At 37.6% G+C, this 19,058-nt stretch overlaps 1 protein-coding gene across 1 annotated transcript in view; it reads left to right on the top strand.

Annotated features, from left to right (window-relative positions):
• The window catches only part of LOC126748530 (rho GTPase-activating protein 7), a 448,556-nt gene that overhangs the window by 413,670 nt on the left and 15,828 nt on the right, over window positions 1–19,058 (top strand). Inside the window, exons 7-8 of the mRNA XM_050457835.1 lie at window positions 3,507–3,549; window positions 14,437–14,508. Of these exons, the coding sequence (XP_050313792.1) occupies window positions 3,507–3,549; window positions 14,437–14,508 (115 nt within the window). The remainder of the gene's footprint in view (window positions 1–3,506; window positions 3,550–14,436; window positions 14,509–19,058) is intronic.

Below are 19,058 nucleotides of genomic sequence, written 5' to 3'. Positions count from 1 at the left end.
TTAAGAAGCTGCCTTGCCTAAGCCGGGTTCTATTCAAGCCCAGTGGTCTTTTTCCCTTCTTAATTACCAAGGGTTTGGCTGTGTGACCTTGGTTTTACCCGTTCTTAGTGCCATACGCCTAAGGTTCTGTATATTGATGAAGAGGGCATTATGTCCAATTTTCGTGACGATCGTTGCGCTACTCGACGGTAGTCTTTTTGCTCCTAATATTGCTTCAGTCCGTACTACTGAATGTAGTGGGCTTAGCTCTGTTAGGTTTTCTAGGGCAGCAGTCGGTGTCGTTGATATCGCTTTTGCTATACCCAGACATGCTGTTCTGTGTGTTTTATTGAGTATTTGAATAACAGTCCTCTTTTCTGCCACATGCCATATTGGTGCTATACAGGGTGTCCATTTATAAACTGACACATTTTAACTGCTTATAAGTCGAGAACGAAAAATGACAACAATGTGCGGTTTTCACAGAACTTCATCAATATTTTTGAAGTTTTTTTTGACAGTGTTGCCAAGTTTCAAAATTTACCTGAAATAGGAGGAAAAAAATTGATGATTTTCAAAGGCCGATTTCTCAAAAATTTTAAACGTAACACCCTGTACTTTTTAATTTTAAATGAAAGCCTGTTAAATCCCCTTTCCGAAAATGTATAAATTGTCTTAAATTCATAAATTTTTTTTACAGAGCCAATTTTAGTAAATGACACCTTTTTGAAAATTTTCCTACAATAAGCACCTATTAAATAACATTCTCGGTATTAAGTGACAACAATAACAATTGTAGCTTGTCAAGGAGGCTGTGAGTTGCACAATTTGTTTTGTGGGCTTTAACTACTGTCAAATCTTTTTAACGTCATTCGTTGGGCAGTCCCAATAATTTGATTTCTATATGTATTTTTGCATTTTTTAAAGATTTTGAAAGGTTTAAATATGTTTACCACCCGGAAAAAGGCACGTTGCGTGTTATTATTTAGTGAATGCAAATCAGTTACGCAAACGAGAAGATTTAGGCTGATTTTTGAAAGAACTCCACCTTCACGCAATTCTATACTTCATTGGGTATGCCAATTTTACCAGGAGGGAACAGTTAAAAGAAAACTACTTACTTTTGGAAACAGATGGATAGGGCGAGCAGGTCCAATTGAGTGGGCACCTTATTCTCCCGATCTAACCATTCCGGATTTTTGTATATGGGGATATGTAAAAGACCGTTGCTACAATCCAACCCCAAGAAATTTGGATGAACTGTGCAACAACATAGTAAACGTTTTCAACCAAATTACCCCGCGAATGCTACAAAACGCCTTCGGCAACTTATTTCTCCGTCTACATTTATGTTCCGAGCAAAATGGGGGTCATATTCAGCAGCTAATTTATTAGTTATAAATTAAAATTAATTTCTTCAATTGTTTGTAGTTGGCATGTTTGTAGTTAGCATGGCAATAGCGCAAATTATTTAATTATGATCATGCTAAAGCGATACATAGGCAATTACCAGAAAATGTTCATCAATCACCAAATATGTATTCTACGAAAATTTTCAAAAAGGTGTCATTTACTAAAATTGGCTCTGTAAAAAAAGTAATGAATTTATGACAATTTATACATTTTCGGAAAGGGGATTTAACAGGCTTTCATTTAAAATTAAAAAGTACAGGGTGTTACGTTTAAAATTTTTGAGAAATCGGCCTTTGAAAATCATCAATTTTTTTCCTCCTATTTCAGGTAAATTTTGAAACTTGGCAACACTGTCAAAAAAAACTTCAAAAATATTGATGAAGTTCTGTGAAAACCGCACATTGTTGTCATTTTTCGTTCTCGACTTATAAGCAGTTAAAATGTGTCAGTTTATAAATGGACACCCGGTATATGTAATGATGGGTCTCACCATTGTTGTAGTGTATTCCCCAGTGTAGTATTTTTGGTGAGAGTCCCCATGATGTGCCGAACATGCTGTTACAATACATAAGGGTTTTCATGGCGTTATTTCTATTATTTATTACGTGCTTCTTGTAGCTGAGTTGTTTATCCAGGGTCACCACTAGATCTTTGACCTCATCTTCAAGTCGCAGGTATTCACCAAAAAGTACTCTAAGTTTCTTATGGGCTTTAGTTTCCTCCTTTAGGTGAAGGCGACTAGGGTGGTTTTTGCGGGGCTTGCCCTTACTTGTTCAGATTTGTCTATATTGAATTCACTTCCCAATTCTCTTTGCTGTGTTGAAGAGTTTTCTTTTTATCCGCCTAAGCTCACTCAGTTTTTGGTTCTACCAGGAGGTGTTCCCTGACGTGGTTTGCTTAGGGGACATGATTTCTCGAGTGGGTCTCTGATAGCCTGTGTAACTGGCTCTATCAGTACTTCGAGCTCCAGGTAATTTTTAGGCTCCGTTGAACAGTTTCCAGATTGCATCCTAGTGTCTTTTGCACCAGTGCTCGAAAACATTCAGAGCTCTTTGCATTTTTTCAAATAGTTCCATGTCGTCTGCATATCTTACAGCGAAGATATGATGACTCCCAGCCGTGTCAGCAGGCTGTCCGATAGAAAGTTCCACAACAGCGGTGAAAGTACTCCCCCTGCGGTGTTTCTCGGCACACCTTGGCTTTTACCGTGGCGGTGTTCAGACTCACTGTCCTGCCTATGTTTGATTAGGTCATATGACCTGTTGTCAAATGCCCCCTTAACGTCTAAGAAGGCTCCTAGGATGATTTTGTTTCTTGGTTCCACTAGGAGGTGTTCCCTGCCCGACATGGTTGCTTAGTGGACATGATTTCTCGAATGTGTCTCTGATAGCTTGTTTTTAGCCTCCGTTTGAGAGTTTTCCAAGTTGCGTCTTAGTATCTCTTTATAGAGACTGCAGTTCATTTTTCTGAGATTCCTGTAAATCCTTGGAGTTGACCGCAGATTCTAGTTTGAAACTTATGTACCTGTAATATGACAAACTGGGTTCGTCAGATATGCCAGTTTGTCTCAGGTGCATCCTTAAATAAACGCATAAAGTGCGCAACTTAATAAATGCGTTTATTATGAACACAGTCTACTTTTTGAAGTTTTGTAGATTAAAATAGTACAGCATTTGTGTAACTAAAATAAATGCTATTTTATTATTTTCAGTCCCACACGGTAGTAAAAAAAAATATGACCATTTTAATTAACCGATTTTGTTGTATGTCGCGTCATCTAGTGTTAATGATAAAATAAATATCATATTCCTGCTACTCACTTTAAGTTGTCAAATAGATTCCTAGATAGTATTCTAAGCCATATTAAGCTCAAACACTTTATTTTGATGTATCATACATTAACCTATGTCCAACTAATTACTAGACATCCTGTATAAGAGGATATCGAAAATGCTTAACAATGATTGAATATGTAAAGAGGCCTATGTATTAGTTACTCCATATAAATTACACAATCTGGACGACGCATGCATATAGCCATCGCATCGCCTTTGAACTTCAAGCCGTTAATAGCGGATGACTGACCATGCATAATTGATCTGCTATAATTTCAGGTGAGCAGGCAGTCCCGATCACAGTCCGATCGACATTTAGCCGGTGAGTAGTAGTTTTAAACTCACGTTGTTATACTGTCCTGTTGCTCTAATACAGGATAATCATGTCCATCCGGGTTAAAGAATATAAGTTTTTTCGTAGCCTTAGTGTTAAAGTTAACGATAATTGGCCGATCAGGAAGGCCGAACAACTATGGAAGCTTATGCGGACTACGAAAATTGCAGGTTCGCGGCATCAATCCCTTATACTCCTATAGACATACTAAACGTATGCCCTATATACATAGGCGTTGTGACCCTGCTACATCCTTTTATGTAAAATGCATGTAAATACACGAACAAAAGAACCTGCATATAGGATGTACGTTTGCCGCTTTACGTAGATCGTTTCTTAGTCCAAAAATTAGATTGTTCCAATATTAATATTACATATATTAGATCAACAGATTTTATCCATATATGTTTTTGTACAATTGAGTATATATCATCTAGATTTGGATTTATTGGGATATATACAGGGTGTGCCAACAAGGTGTACGGCTAAGATAGCGCCTTAACTATACGAGGTAGAGCAAAAAGTTTTACAGCAAAGTTGTAGGGTTGACAAAAACCTACGAACTAAAAATATTTTTATGTATACTGGGTGTGTCACAAAAAGTTACTATAAAATATGATTTTTTTTAAACGGTACGCCCTGTATATTATGGTACTAAAATGTGAGGCAAATGGAGTACTTTACTTTGGTATAACGTTTTTAAAATTTCCGTGCGGCGTTGCAACGTAATTAATTTTTTTATGTTATTTTTTGCCTTTTAGAGGGTTCGCTTAAAAAATCATAATTAAGTTAAAATTTATTCTGCGCCTATGAAACTTGTACTACAGTTAGTCTAGGGTACCTCCTCTAGGCTGACTATGATAATTTGCAATTTTTTAATACAGGGTGTTTTTAAAAAACTTTCAAACTTGCCGAAATTAAATACGCAATATCTCAAATTTTTCAAATGGAACACCCTGTATATTTTTATCTAATTAAGTTTGTTCCTCAAATACCTTCATTTTTTATGTAATATGTCCTATAGCTAAACCAAGTACTTTTTCAGATATTTTAACTTTTCTGTAAAATACTACGCATAAAACGGGTATTCTTTAAGTTTTGATCAAGATTGCTTAGAAACATTGGTTTAAACGTAAAATAATAATTGTCAGATTATTAGTTTTATGACAGCAGTAGACAAGATCAATGTTTTTTCTTCAAAAACCATTTTTGAAATTATTATCAGTGAGTTAGTTAATCGATTTTTAATTTTTATTGTTCATTTTGTAATCAATATGAATTTTCCTCGTGAGGAATTTGTTGATATGATATATGCCCTTGGAGCTGCTGAAAGAAATAGCCTCTTGGCATCTAAAATTTATGCGCAAGTTTATCCTGAAAGGAGACATCCCCAAGCACAAGTGTTTCAAAAACTAAAAGAATGATTTGAGAGAACAGGAAGTGTAATTTTTGAAAAACATGAACGGGTGAAGCCAGTTACAAATAAGGAAAACAGGATGACAGTAGCTTTAAGTGTCGTTAAAGATCCTCATAAAAGCGTTAGGCAGCTTCTTAAAGAATTACCCTTTAGTGCAACATCAATATCTTTCTTACTTCGAAGCGAAAAATTCCATCCTTACCATATTCAATTGTTGTAGGAATTACTTCCGCAAGATTATGAAAGAAGAATGGCTTTCTGTCAGTGGACGCAAAATAAGATTCGACAGCCTGAATTTTTAAATTTTGTGCTTTTTTCGGATGAAGCTACATTCCATAAAATGGCAGTGTTAATAAACATAATTTTCATTATTACGACACCAGCAATCCATTCTCCACCAGAGAAATTCATCATCTACATAGATGCTCGCTTAATGTTTAGGCAGGAATAATAGGACATAACGTTATTGGATCGCACTTTTTTAATGGACATCTTCCGGGTGAAATGTATTTAAACTTTATACAAAACGATTTTAATGTCCTTCTACAAACGTTGCCTGACCATGTTCGAGATAGGATTTGGTTTCAGCATAACGGCGCTCCAGCTCATTATAGCCATGCTGTTAGAAATTTTTTAAATGAGCATTTTGATAACCGATGGATAGGGAGAGGTGGGCCGGTCCCTTGGCCCGCAAGGTCCCCAGATTTGACCAAACTGGATTTTTTCTTGTGGGGATATATGAAGGAAAAAGTCTATCAAACAAGTCCTACCACAAGTGAAAATATAAAAAATAAAATTCGGGAGATTTTTCAAACAGTCACGCCAATTATGTTGGAAAAGGTTAATGACTCGTACTCAAAAAGGGTAAACGCTTGCGTACAAAATTTAGGAGGGCATATTGAACACAATTTATAATAATTGTAATTGAGAGTAGAAAAAAATAACATTTGAGTTAATATACCATGTTATATCACCTTAAAACAGAAAAAATACTCTTAAAACTTAAAAATAAATTGTCGTAAAAAAACAGTCGTTTTCTTATGTAACCAAAACTTAAAATACCATAAAAATGACTAACCTAAATATAATAAAACTTACTAAAACGACCTAACGTTTAACGAAATGTCACACTGCCACAAAGAAACTGCTGACACTAAAGTTTTAAGCCAAATGTTTTTGGAAGCAAGTAATACAAAGGGGAATATTACATGGTACACAAATTGTATTGACCTTTTTCGCATTTTTTCGGGCGTACGCAGCATTGTGAGCCATTGACATGGTGCTGTATTTAGTGCATCTCTTTCGAGTAACTCGTTTTTGGCCTTTCACTTCCTTCAACGTACAGCGTTGCGTTCTTGACGTGGAAGGACGAGAAACAGTATTAAGTTTTTCGTCGTTTTCAATGAGACCTGAAACTACCTCTTCTTTGAAAGTGGTGATGCTGATTTTTTTCTTGTTTATTTTATTACAAAGATGTAACGCGTTTACTATTGTTGTAGAAGTAATGAGATGAAACACTAGGCGTTTGTACCATTTTGAAGTTCGCCTTAGAAAAGGCGCGTATGCTGACATTTGATCCGACAAGTCGATAAAGGCCTTAGTCAACAATTACTTTCGGTTTCGTACCTTTCCTTTCTTTGCTAAAGTAACGGTAGAATCATCGTGTTTGGTGCTTAGCATGATGACGTCTCTCTTATCCTTCCACTTCAGGACTACAGTTTTGTCATTATCTTGCCGAGCTACAATTCCACCTCGATTCAACTTATTTATTACTTTCTGAGGATTACCTTTGCGGTTTGCTCTAATTGTACCAACTAAATGCGTTTTTCCGTCAATCAGTCTTTTGGATAATGATACGCTCGTGTACCAGTTGTCAGTGTAAAGTGTGCGGCCACTGTCCAAAAGACCTTCCATCAATTCCATGACTACTTTTTCAGAAACTGCAAATTCACTTGATTTTTCTCTGCCGGTATATACCTTGAAATCCCAGATGTATCCTCCAGATACACACAATTTAAAAAGCTTTATACCGTAGCGGTGTCGCTTATTGGGTATATATTGTCTGAAATAAATGCGTCCTCGAAACGGGACGTTACTTTCGTCGATACAAATGCCTTTTTCGGGCATGTAGGAGACATTTCTTTTGCAGCATGTCAAGAAATTCGGATATTTTGTAAAGTCGGTCCTTTTCTTTACCACTTACATGGAACATGCCCAAAATACCTTCAAATCTGTTTCTACTCATAATTGTGGGTATGCGATTTTGGTACAACGATTTGGTTGACCAATAATCCCGTAACTGAGGCATTGGAAGAAGGCCCATCCATAATATAATACCAAAAAATTTTCGCATTTCCACGGGATTGGTATCCACCCATTTCGGCACCTTGGCCTTCCGGTTTGGATCTGCTATTGCCGCAGCAATTCGCTGTGAAGCAAACCTATTGGTTTCAGTCACAAATAGATTAATCATCTCATCGTCGATAAAATAGTTAAAAAATTCAGTTGGTTCTTTCCCTGCAAAGTCTGCACTAACAGCTGGAACAACACCAACATTCTGAGGGCTTTCACTGAAAGACAATCGGTATCCTTCAACGTGATCCCATTTTTGCTTAGTAGTTAAAGTCGCTAGAGGTACGTTATCGTCTAGATCTTCGTCTTTTGATAATAATATGGCAGAATTATCTGAATTATTACCGGATGAATCGTTATCGGATGATAGATCACTTTCAACAGGAATAAAATCTTTATCTACGAGCGAATCATCTGAAAATCCGGTAATTTCGTCTTCTATTATATCTCTTGACTCGTCGTCGGACAGATTCTCCAGCTCCTTTGCCAACTCCTGATCCGATAGATATTTCTTAGCCATATTTGCTTGACTCTGAAACAAAAAAACACATTAAAGCTAGTGTCCACGGGTGGGCATTCAGTCCCAAAATGTAAAATAGCATTCTGGGACCACGTGCTCACCCGTGGGTAACCGCAAAAAAATTACAAAAACAGCCAAAAGTCGACAAAGTATTGATCCACAAACAACATAAACTGCAAAAAAATAACTATTAACAAAAAATATCCAGAATGAAAATTTGGTCCCTGGAAGTAAAATCCAAATGCCCACCGGTGGGCACGCGGGGCTCAACGTGTTAAAAACACCCTGTATTAAAAATTTACAAATTATCATAGTCAGCCTAGAGAAGGTACCCTAGACTAACTGTAGTACAAGTTTCATAGGCGCAGAACAAATTTTAAGTTAATTATGATTTTTTAAACGAACATTCTAAAAGGCAAAAAATAACATAAAAAAATTAATTACGTTGCAGTAAGTTGTGCTGTAGGCTTGTGGTTTCTGTGGTGGTATATTTTTGGGTGCTCTTCTTCTGGCTTCAAAAAAAGAGATATCTTCATATGTTGTTATAGATTCTTATATATTCTGAGCATTCAATTCTATATGTTCTGTATTGGTCCTTTAGATACCTGGCATATCTCTGCGTGCTCTTGCTGGTGTTAGCTCAGTGACAAAACTTTAATCATTCTGCATGCTCATCGTGGTGTTTCTACTTTCATAAGAACCAAATTGATTCTTTAAGAATAAAACCTTTAAAACACGTGATCTTTCAGGTATTTTTTATATAACGGGGAACAGTGAAAAAAAGGTGATATCTCGATATTTCTTCTTAGAAGAAAAGGAATTTTGAACCGTTGGAATTTCTGGCGGATAAACGTCAGTGATACCTTTAGTTAGTGCTGCTTTTTATTGGGTTATTTCAATTTTTGATGCGATGGTCGTCACCTATCTTAGCTTCCTCGATTTTACGCTTATATAACTTCTAAAATTATTTGTACTCATGATCACCTACACAATTATATTGCAGTTTGCAGGGTTTCAATAAAAAGTTCACTTTCCGTATGAGACTAGTATTTCTATCAGATATCAAATGCGAATCATAGAACGAGTTCAATCTTCTCTGTTTTAAATGTCGTTATACATTTTTGTTTGTCATTCAGGGTGATTAAACTACTTAACTTAATTATATAATGCTCATAGTGAAAAAATCTTATATCATATAATCTTTGTAGCAAACTACTATATTTTTTATAATGTCTTTCTTATCAATTATTTTTATCTTAAGTACTCAACATACTAAGAATTTATTAGTTGCCTTATATATTTTATTACTTGAAAACGTAGTAAACAGACAAATCATGTTTATATGAGTGAAAGAAACAAACGTGACCAGAAATCAAAGCTAAGATGTGTGGAACATTCATAATAGTAAGTCACAATGTACATTGTATATTGCGAAACTATTGTACGGGGCTATTCCTAAAGAGTTTGTAATTTTACCGAAGAGAGGGTAGTAAAACCTACAAGTGAAACATTAAACAGGAAAGTGTACGGTATTTTCTAGACCAGCAGAGTCAAAAATTACGAGCTATATCTGGATTGATGCAAAAATAGGGATTAATCATCGGATTCAATGGCATTGCATTTTGATCTTAAGGCAAGAAAGTAACTTACCAGCCAGATGATTTCTATTGGACTTAGAAGGATCCAGGGTTAAGTGTCGAAAATTGTGCAAAATATTTGTTTAAAAAAAAACCTTTTAACCAACAAAAAGACATTCTTTAAGAAATCTTCACATTAAGAGTTTGGCTTTTGTGAAGCCAGTACGATTTTGAGTAGTTATTAGTTAAAAAAAAAACACTTAAATGAAATAGATAGAACAAGAGCAGTTATTAGGACAGGATACTTCTTCCATTAGCCAGGCTTATTCTTAGAGTATTTTTAATTTAGCACTAAAAGTCCGTAATATTTGTTAAGATCACATTCAAGATTCAGCAAGACCAGCGCGGAAAATTGTAAAATATCATTTTAGTGCAACGTGAAAGCAAATATATATACACAAACTATAAGGGACAGGCTTGATTAGAGTTGTGAGAGCACAGTTAACCCGAGCGCATCAAAGAACCTGATTACATTTTTGCAGCGATCATTTAAATCGAGATATCAGTGGCGAATTGTTTTTATTTTTAGATATGTATAAATACATGGATTCGAAAAGGTGAAATATATCAGTTTCGAAATGCAAGGAAAGTCGTTCATTTCAAGGTAAAAATAAAATGTTGAACTATAAAAGATTATTTTTTTTAATGGAATACACTGGCATTAAAGGCAATACCCTATGGGAATCGTGCCTCACGAATAGCGCAACTGCTTTGGGTGGATGTCTGTGGATATTTTTCTTAAAGTTTTGCAAGTCGTAATGTTCGGATAAGACGTGCTTTGAGAGTTGATTCCACAGACTTGCATTTCTTCGTAAACAGTAGTCCCGATATAACGACGTTCTTGACAGATGCATTCAATATTCATGAGTCGCATCTGCCTTTCAAGTAGATCTTGCGTATATAGCTCTAGGTGGAATGATATTGGCCAGTTCGGAAGAGCATTTACTGTGATGGCACCGATAAAACATAGTCAGGTGCACCACCCTCTTTCTATGCACCACACTGTCCAAACTTCTAGTTATCTCTGAATCTTCTGTAAGACATATGGCTCCCTTCTGGATTTAATCAAGCAGCTGCAGAGTGTGTTTGGGTACAAAACTGCATATGTGAGAGCAATACTTGAGAGATGGACGAATCCGAGTTTTGCAAAGCGTTAAAACGTGTTGCGTGTATACAGCGTTTTCATTTTTAAGAGAAAGCTCTCAGTTTTTGAGAAGCTTCTTCAACTATTACTGCTACCATGATCATGCTTGACACATATTGCTTCCAATCTCCACACTTCATAAGCAAACTGACAGTGATAAAGTAAGCACCGACATAATAAGGCTTGCGGCGGCAGAGGCAGCCTTCTTGGTAAATACAATCAGACTACACTTACCCCACTCCAAAATTATGTTAAGGTCGGCATTAATATTTGTTGACGCCTATAGCACTGAGTGTCGGCTAAAGTCATCTGGTTGAGTGACTTGGAGCTGCCACCAATGTGCTGCCATCAGCAAAGCTTTAAATTGAATTGGAAGTCTTGTCGAGAAGGTCGCTGATATATATAAGAAAAAGGACTGGGGATCTGAAGCATCCCCGAGGGACACCAGCGTGAATTTGAAACCTCTGCGAGGTATGTTTATCAACAACATCCTGGATGGATTGCTTCTCGAGGAAGTTTCCAAGCCAAGTAATGAGAGTTGGAGGCAAACCATAAAAATACAGTTTATTTAAGAGGTTTTCTTGTCAGACTCTATTGAAATCTTTGAAATATCCAGAGCTATTGGACGAAATTCACCATAATTTTTGATAGTCTAGGTCCAAACATGTCTGACATAGACCAACACATCGCCAGTAGACACTAACACACTTGCTAGTTGATAGATCAATTAAATATATAAATGTACAAGTACGAATGAATGAACTGTATTAGATCCATGCAACTAAACTATAAAAGAATTGCTATATAATAAAAAAAGTAGTGAATTTGAGAAAATAAATAATAAAAAATCAAAAGAGCAGAAGAAAAATGAGTAAATAAATGTATTCAAACTAAGAACTAAATAACCTAGCCTCCCCCACCGACCATACAGAGGTGACTCAAAATAAGTGCCAGATTGTCATGGTGAATGTCACTAGAATCAGCAATAGTGTTAAAAGTTTTAACACATAAAGTGAATAGGACTCTGGTACAGAATGTTGGACCTGGCTGTGTCCAAGTTAAAAGCTGGACACTGTCTAGATCTTGTGCGTGGTTTATGAAAGCAAATCCTTTGCAAAAGGAATGGGCAGTCAATTTTGTGGTTAAGTAAATTAAATAAGAATTTCACCGAATTCATTTCTCTCCTCTTCGCAAGTGACTGTTCAGTATATCTAGAGAGCAGCAGGGGATGGTCAAAACCCCTTGGAGGATAGACTCCATCATCCTTAAATGTTTGACATTTAAGTTGTTGAAAGTTGGACTGATTCTTATAGGTGAATGTGCTGGTTGTAACTGGGAGACCAAATGAGGCAGCTGTAGTCCAGCCTGGATCTAACAAATGCATAGTAGAGAGTTTTGGCAGTGGCAGTAATCGAAAAAAGTTTGCAATTTCTAATAATAAAGCCCAGTATGCGAGTAGCTCTAGAAAGAGTATCTTCGATGTGAGGGATAAAAGAAAATTTTTAGTCAAAGGTGACTCCAAGATCCTTGAAACAGGTAGACGTTGCCAGAGACTCTCCATTAACTGAGTAATTAAAGGCAACTGGACTTTTGATTCGAAAGTAGCTGGCCACATTACACTTGGAAAAATTAAGGTTAAGCCTGTTCAAAGTGCACCAATAGCGTACAGTATTGATGTTCTCTTGCAGTTGACCACAATCTGCTATAGAGTCAATCCTATGGAAAAGCTTTAGGTCATCAGCATATGCTAACCGAGAGCAATTGGGGGTGGAGATCAAGTTATTAGCGAAAACGTTAAAGAGAAGGGGGCCCAAGTTAGAGCCCTGAGGAACTCCAGAGGTGGGTGAAAAACAACAGGTCTAAATTAGCCTTCGACCACTACAAACTGAGAGTGGTCAACTAAATAGAAGTTAAGGAGCTTTATCAAGCGACCGGAGAATCCAAAGTCTGAATTTGAAAGTCTGTGTAGATAACATCGATTTGATCTCTATCATTAAGTGCTTCACACACAAACTGAGAGAAGAATGCTAGTTTGTAGTACATAATCGACCAGAAACAAAGCCATGTTGATCGTTGACCAGCATGGACTTAACGTTGGGAAAAATTAATTTATAAAGAGCCAACTAGAATATCTTTGAGAAATCAGAATGGATAGGAGCACAGAATGGATATAGGGCAATAATTCTCTATTGTTCCAGCAACGCCCTTTTTAAAGATAGGGCAAACTTTGGCTTGCTTCCAGATATTGGCAAAAATACCAGTGTTAAGGATAAAGATAAAAAATGTAGAGCTGAGGGTCTGTAAGTGGCAACAGAGCAGTCCTTAGCTAAAAAATTAGGAATTAGATCTGGGCCAGAGGTCATTTTGCCTTTGAGACACTTGCTCGCCGTTATGAAGTCGGTAGCCGCGAGCGCGACGACGTTTATGCAAGTTAAGGGAGGTTCAGAGACGACAGGATGATCGCTGGGAAGTGAGTTCGTGTATACGCTCCTGAAATAATCTCCAAAAGCTGACACAATGCTGTCAGGCGTATTGTATGGTTGGTTAGAAAGCTTCATTGAGCCGGGCATTTGAGACTTATTACGTTTGCTTCGAATAAAAGACCAAAATTCGCTCGGATCGGAGAATATTTTGTTCTCAATACTATGAATGTACATTTTGTAGGCTTGTGCAGTTAGAGCTTTAATTGTCTTGCGCAGAGATCTAAATATCCCCTAGATGATGATTAGACCTGGAAATCTTAGAATCACGAAATGCTTTTTCCTAAGTTATATATATTACGAATTATGTCCCCCGAAAACCAGGGAGGGAAACGTCTTTTACGTTTTACCTTTATTACATTGGCAATTGTTGGGACTAAAGCAATTGGACAGTAATTGATGGGCCCCGCCTTTTTTCTTTTTTTGGATGTCGGTTGAATCCGTCGCACAGTTTCCGGTTTCCAGGGAAGAGACCTCTTCTGTATAAAAGAAAATACACGTTGCACAACAGTGATGTCAGCACAACTGCATACTTTTTTAATACTATGGGCGGTATTTAAGCAGGGTCGGCGCCTTGTTAGTGTTCAAGCCCTTGAAAGGTTTTGATCTCTCAAGATCACAGCAAGATCTCTGTGACAAAAGACTATAACTGATATCCCAAAAGCCTTTCTTGGGAAAGTCGGTGGTATTTTGTCTTGGTCTATGGTAGAGTTTGATGTGAGCATCTGATCCAGCAAGGCTGTCCTTTTCCATTTTGGTCATTGTAAGAGCTTTCGTAGTCAATGGTGAAATTTTAGCGTGTTGAGAAGGACGGGAAGACTTTTCTCCACAAACCAAAAAGCCAATCTTTTTGTCAAGAGTTATGCATTTCGATGAGTTCACTCATCATCATCATCAGAGTCTAAAATTTATTTTTTCTTTTCAAAGGAACACGTTAACATAACAAACAATAAGTCAAAGTTAAAAGGTACAACAAACGAAACTATACATACAATTTTGTTAAAAAGTTAAAAAAAATTCTAATTGTGATACTAATACTAATTAGAAAAACAATAATTATGACAATAAAATTAACAACCTATGACAATAAAATTAAAATAACTAAATGTATGGAATGGCGAGGTGGCCACTGTACAAAATTTTATTTAGATTGTAGAATGGATATGCTTTCAATAACCGTTAAAAGTCAATTATGAATACGAACTTGTAGTTTTTTCCCTCCGTCAAAAGCTTCCGTAGTTGTATATTTCGTAGTTAACGATTATTTTAGCTTAGGTTGAAATATAAATTTAAAAAAATCAACATAATGTGTCTAATTCTTTTAGAAATTGAAGCAGCTGAGGCGTGCAAATGGCTGCGTGCGACCGGATTTCCACAATATGCACAGATGTACGAAGGTAAAAACGTGATTAGTGTATTTACCAAATCATTATATTTTATTTAGTTTCATAAATGCGATCTAGAATTAATTCAAAATATTGTACATTTTTAATTCTATTATAAAGGAAAGCTATAGCTATAAAACCGAAAATACGCTACATATATTAATATATTGGTAAAAATATTGCTAGTTCCAAAGAAAGTTTTACTTATGTAATAAATTTTAATATAATAATTCATATATGATCGATTTGTGATTCAATTGATTTATGTGTGTTTCGGTTGTGTCTTGTGACTTAAGTAAGGCGTTTAACTGTATGATCAGTAAGCTTAATTCGCTCAGACCTCGAAACCAGGATACAATCTGAGGATTCCCTTGAATTCATATTATTTTTAAAATACATTATTTATCTTACAAGTGTTGAATCGAATGCCAAATACGCACTCTTCGCCGATGACACTATAGTCTCTTTGAAAGGGATACATTTGGAAACTCTTTCGGAGTTCCATATTGGGACATTGATCACGGAATGATTTTGCGTAGACAAACTTCTGCTCAATTAAGCAAAGACAATCATTGTTTTTCTCTCAGGGGAACTCAGTCTGATGATGTGAGTGTTGTAAGATTTATTGGCGTACACTTGGTGCTCAGAATACAAAAGGGTGAACACATTGATTATCTTAGCAGAAAATTATCCAAAAATCTCTTTAATTTCAAGATTCTAGCAAATGTTCTCGATAAGAGATGTTTTTGAAGCGGCCTTTCGAAATTTTGTACTCAAATTGTACACAAACAGATGTGTAAGGAAAAGTTTTGATAGTTTGTGAAGAATTTGGATACACAGGTTATTGCATAGACTCTTACTGTACTTTCCACATATATTTTTGAAAATCTGATGTTGGTTAATCGAAGTGGGAAGTACTACATAAGTAGGATTTTGTTACAACCTAGTGAAGGCTAAGATATACTCAAACTGGGTCAGTATATTGAGAGTATATCTTTATCTACTAGTAGTAGTAATGGTGGGGAACAATGTCCGGCGGGTCCCTTTCAGCGTATCACCGAAACCCTATTATTACCGCTGAACATCTTCCCCAGTCTCCCTAAGCAGGCACCCCGTGCTCCTAATGAAGAAGAGCAGGGCTTCCCAGTTAAAGTCCTGTAATTTCTCTTATGCCAGGAAGGGGAAACCCACGCTTGGCCACCCTTCGCATTCTCCTATAAAATGATATGGCGTCTCCTCCACCAAGGCACAACTAGTGCACAGCGAGCTGGGCACCACGCCTAACATATGCAGATGTCGGTTGAGTCTGCTATAATATCTCTGAGCCGGAATAGCAGTTAGGCTATTCTAGCATTAGTTGGATTTGATAGCAGCGCTTCGCCCGCTGTTCCTACTTTAATTTTCTCTAGTCTTTTCCCATGCCCAGTTGTCCAGGATATGGGAAATGTGTCTCTTACTTAGTCCAAGGTAGAGCTCGGGACTGATCTGTGGGAGAGCTGATCCAAACCTGTCGAATTCGCCACTCGCTCATTGCCCTCTACTCCGCTGTGTCTTGGTACTCAATACAGTCCCTACAGTACGTGTTCAGGGTATGGTACGTGTGGAACTGGTATTGGATGGCCTTTAAGACAGCCAAGCTGTCAGAGTAAATGATTATGTTCGTTTCCGAGCCGTTTTTATTTATTTCCCTTATAGTCACCTCCAGTCGCTGGATACACTCCAGCTCTTAACATCCCTGTATGGGCCATTCTTGAATCGTCTGTGTATTACATTTGCAAATTCTTTATCCAATATCTTAAACCAAAATCTTATTCGAGATCGAGTCTTTGTCTTGGGCCATTATCTGCTGCTTGCTATGTCGACCTTAAAGGAACCATACAGTGTCATCTGTCTTTGCATTGAGAGGCAGCAGAATTAGCATTTCCTTCTCCACCCATTTGGTGATGAATGTATGCCCTACTACCCCAGGTTGATTCTGCCATATGGCGCTAATCTTCATCCTTACACAAGATGCCAGCGCCTCCCTGATTCCACAGTGGGAGTTCCGCCGAATCTAGGAGGATGTTCAGCGCTGCACCTGGTGTGGTTCTCACCCACCGCACCCGTAATGCTTTTCAGTCTAGCTAGTTTTTCAGCATTTGAAGACCTGTTTGTTGCCGTTCACTAGACAACGAGCCGTACATTACTCTAGGTGACAGCGGTATATAGAAAGTGTAGGATATTTTATACCCCACATCCTACCAACTACTTTTTGAACTTGCCACAAAATGGCAATTCCTTTGTGGACTATCTCGGTGACGTGTGAACTCCATGTGAGCTGCTGCACATGTGCATCTCTTCCTTTATTTGCAGAGGTTTCTAGTACATTAATGGCGACCTAAGACCTGCAAGATTTCTCCTTTTCATAAAAAGTATGAGCCCTGTTCTATCAGAATTGACAGAGAAGCCCGTTTTCATGCACCAGTTTTGATGTGATCCTGCAAAAGTTCTGCATGCGACGCCCTACCTCAATGAATTTACCTGTAACTATTTCATCATCTTCGTAAATCTACGCGGTGAACCCCTTTCTGCTCAAGCTGCCTTACGAGTTTGTCCATGATCGGACACCAAATCTTTAATGCAAGGCAACTTCTTTGCAGTCATCCACCCCAAACTCTGCTCGCTGATCTCCCAGAGCTGTGCTGGCAGTTCTCTCTCGCAGCGCTGATCTGACCCAACCGACCAATGAAGCCGGTTTTGTTTCTGGCCTCTAGGGCCCCGCACATCTCCTTGGTTTTTACCTTATCGAAGACACCTTCAACATCAAAGAAGAGTGGTACTGCAACCTCCTGATTTTTTATGGCCCTCTGCGCTTTTTCAACTACGACGTGTAGAGTTCCGCCCTTTGGTGTACGCGTGTTAATTTCTATGAAGTGCATTTGCCATCAGTATTAGCTCAGTTAAATGTTTTTCAATCATCCCCCTTTTTTGCCCACTTTGGAGATAAAGACCACATTCGCCGCTCTCCATGTCTTCGGTACATATCCCATTGCTACGCTGGCTCGGAAAATATCGTTTAGTTGAGGAAAGATTACATCCATGCCCGACTGCAGCATCTTTGGGATTGTTCCGTCTGATCCAGCTGCCTTCTATGGACAAAATGCACTCACTACCCATTTGATAGCGCTACCAAATCCGTAACCGCATCGCCCTCTCCTGGGACGTGAGTCACGAGGAGATGTTTTAGTAGTTGTCCAGCTATTTCCTATCTTTAAAGAGCCTATTTCACGTCTTCTATCCGAGCTGAGAAGTTTAACAGGTCTGGCGGAACCACGCATCGTTTTCAGCTTACTACTAAACCTTTACATATTTTACGAACTGGCAGCTATCTCTTTTATTTCTTCTCACCTCGTTCTTAAAGCCATTTTTCGCCTCTTTATGCTCATCTTAAGCCTCTTGAGATTCTCTGCAAAGTGCTCGGTGATGGGCCTTCCTAGTCTCTCTTTTGAATTTATCTAGGGCCTCGTTCCACTATGGTTACCTTGCGGGCACTTTCTTTTCTCAGAGGACATGCTGTCTCAAATGCTTGATTGAGTAGTTAACCTTATTCATTTACCCTTGTTTCCAAATCTTCTTTGATTAGTATCGGCCTGCCTGAGATCTTAGACACTTTTTCCAGACTCTTCTATGTAGGTGGCATCCATGCTCCGTGGATTTCTTCTATGCGATGCAATCATCTCGTTCGACTCTAATTCGTATCGAATCATTCGAAGATCTGAGGTAATTATGTCATTCGATACTCTCCAGTTACCTACCATGTCTGCAAAGTCATGTGTCACCATCGTCAATCACTTCGTCAAACCTACTTTTGTGAATTGCAGCCTTCGGTTGCAATTCACAAAAGTAGGTTCGATGCTCGTGTGCAGATGCTTGAGAGACCTGATGCCTCTAGCACTTTAATTTGTTCCTTAAACCATACTGTGAAAAAAACAACTTGGCGTAATAGCTGTAAGCCTTCGTTGTAGAAGATCTAATTAAGCATCGTCAGTGCAAGCTTATTGTTTTGAATTTGTGTATGTGTTAAGTAACCCAAGTCTGATGATGGCAAGAACACTTGCCGAAATGCATCACTCCTGAAATCAGAGGATTAGCGTTTTATTTGTGGAGAAAAGACTTCCCCTACTAGCTTTTCGATATTATATTGACTCCACTTGAGAATGGACTTCTTCCTTAATATCTTATTGTCATTGTCAAGCCTTAACGTTTAAATTCAAATTTAAATATTCATGAAATATCTGATGATGATATGCTGTGTAACAAAAATGACAAATAAAAGTGACTTTTACTTAGGGGACCTAACTTTACATAAAGTTGTGAAGAATAAAAATGATATTGTTAACATTTGCCTTATCTTTCCGTCTATTTTGCTAGCTCCTTTCTGTTCAGCTCGGTAGAAATCCACGGTTTTCACTTTATAACATATTTCTCTTGACCTTGCTTTATAAACATTAGTGACTGAAAAGTATATTTAACAATGTTTGAAATAAATAGTTAAGTGTCTTTTTTACATTGTCTTTATTATA

Source organism: Anthonomus grandis, chromosome 22 (genome assembly GCF_022605725.1).
Source record: "Anthonomus grandis grandis chromosome 22, icAntGran1.3, whole genome shotgun sequence".
Taxonomy (NCBI): Eukaryota; Metazoa; Arthropoda; class Insecta; order Coleoptera; family Curculionidae; genus Anthonomus; species Anthonomus grandis.
This window is presented reverse-complemented; position numbering and strand designations above follow the sequence as displayed.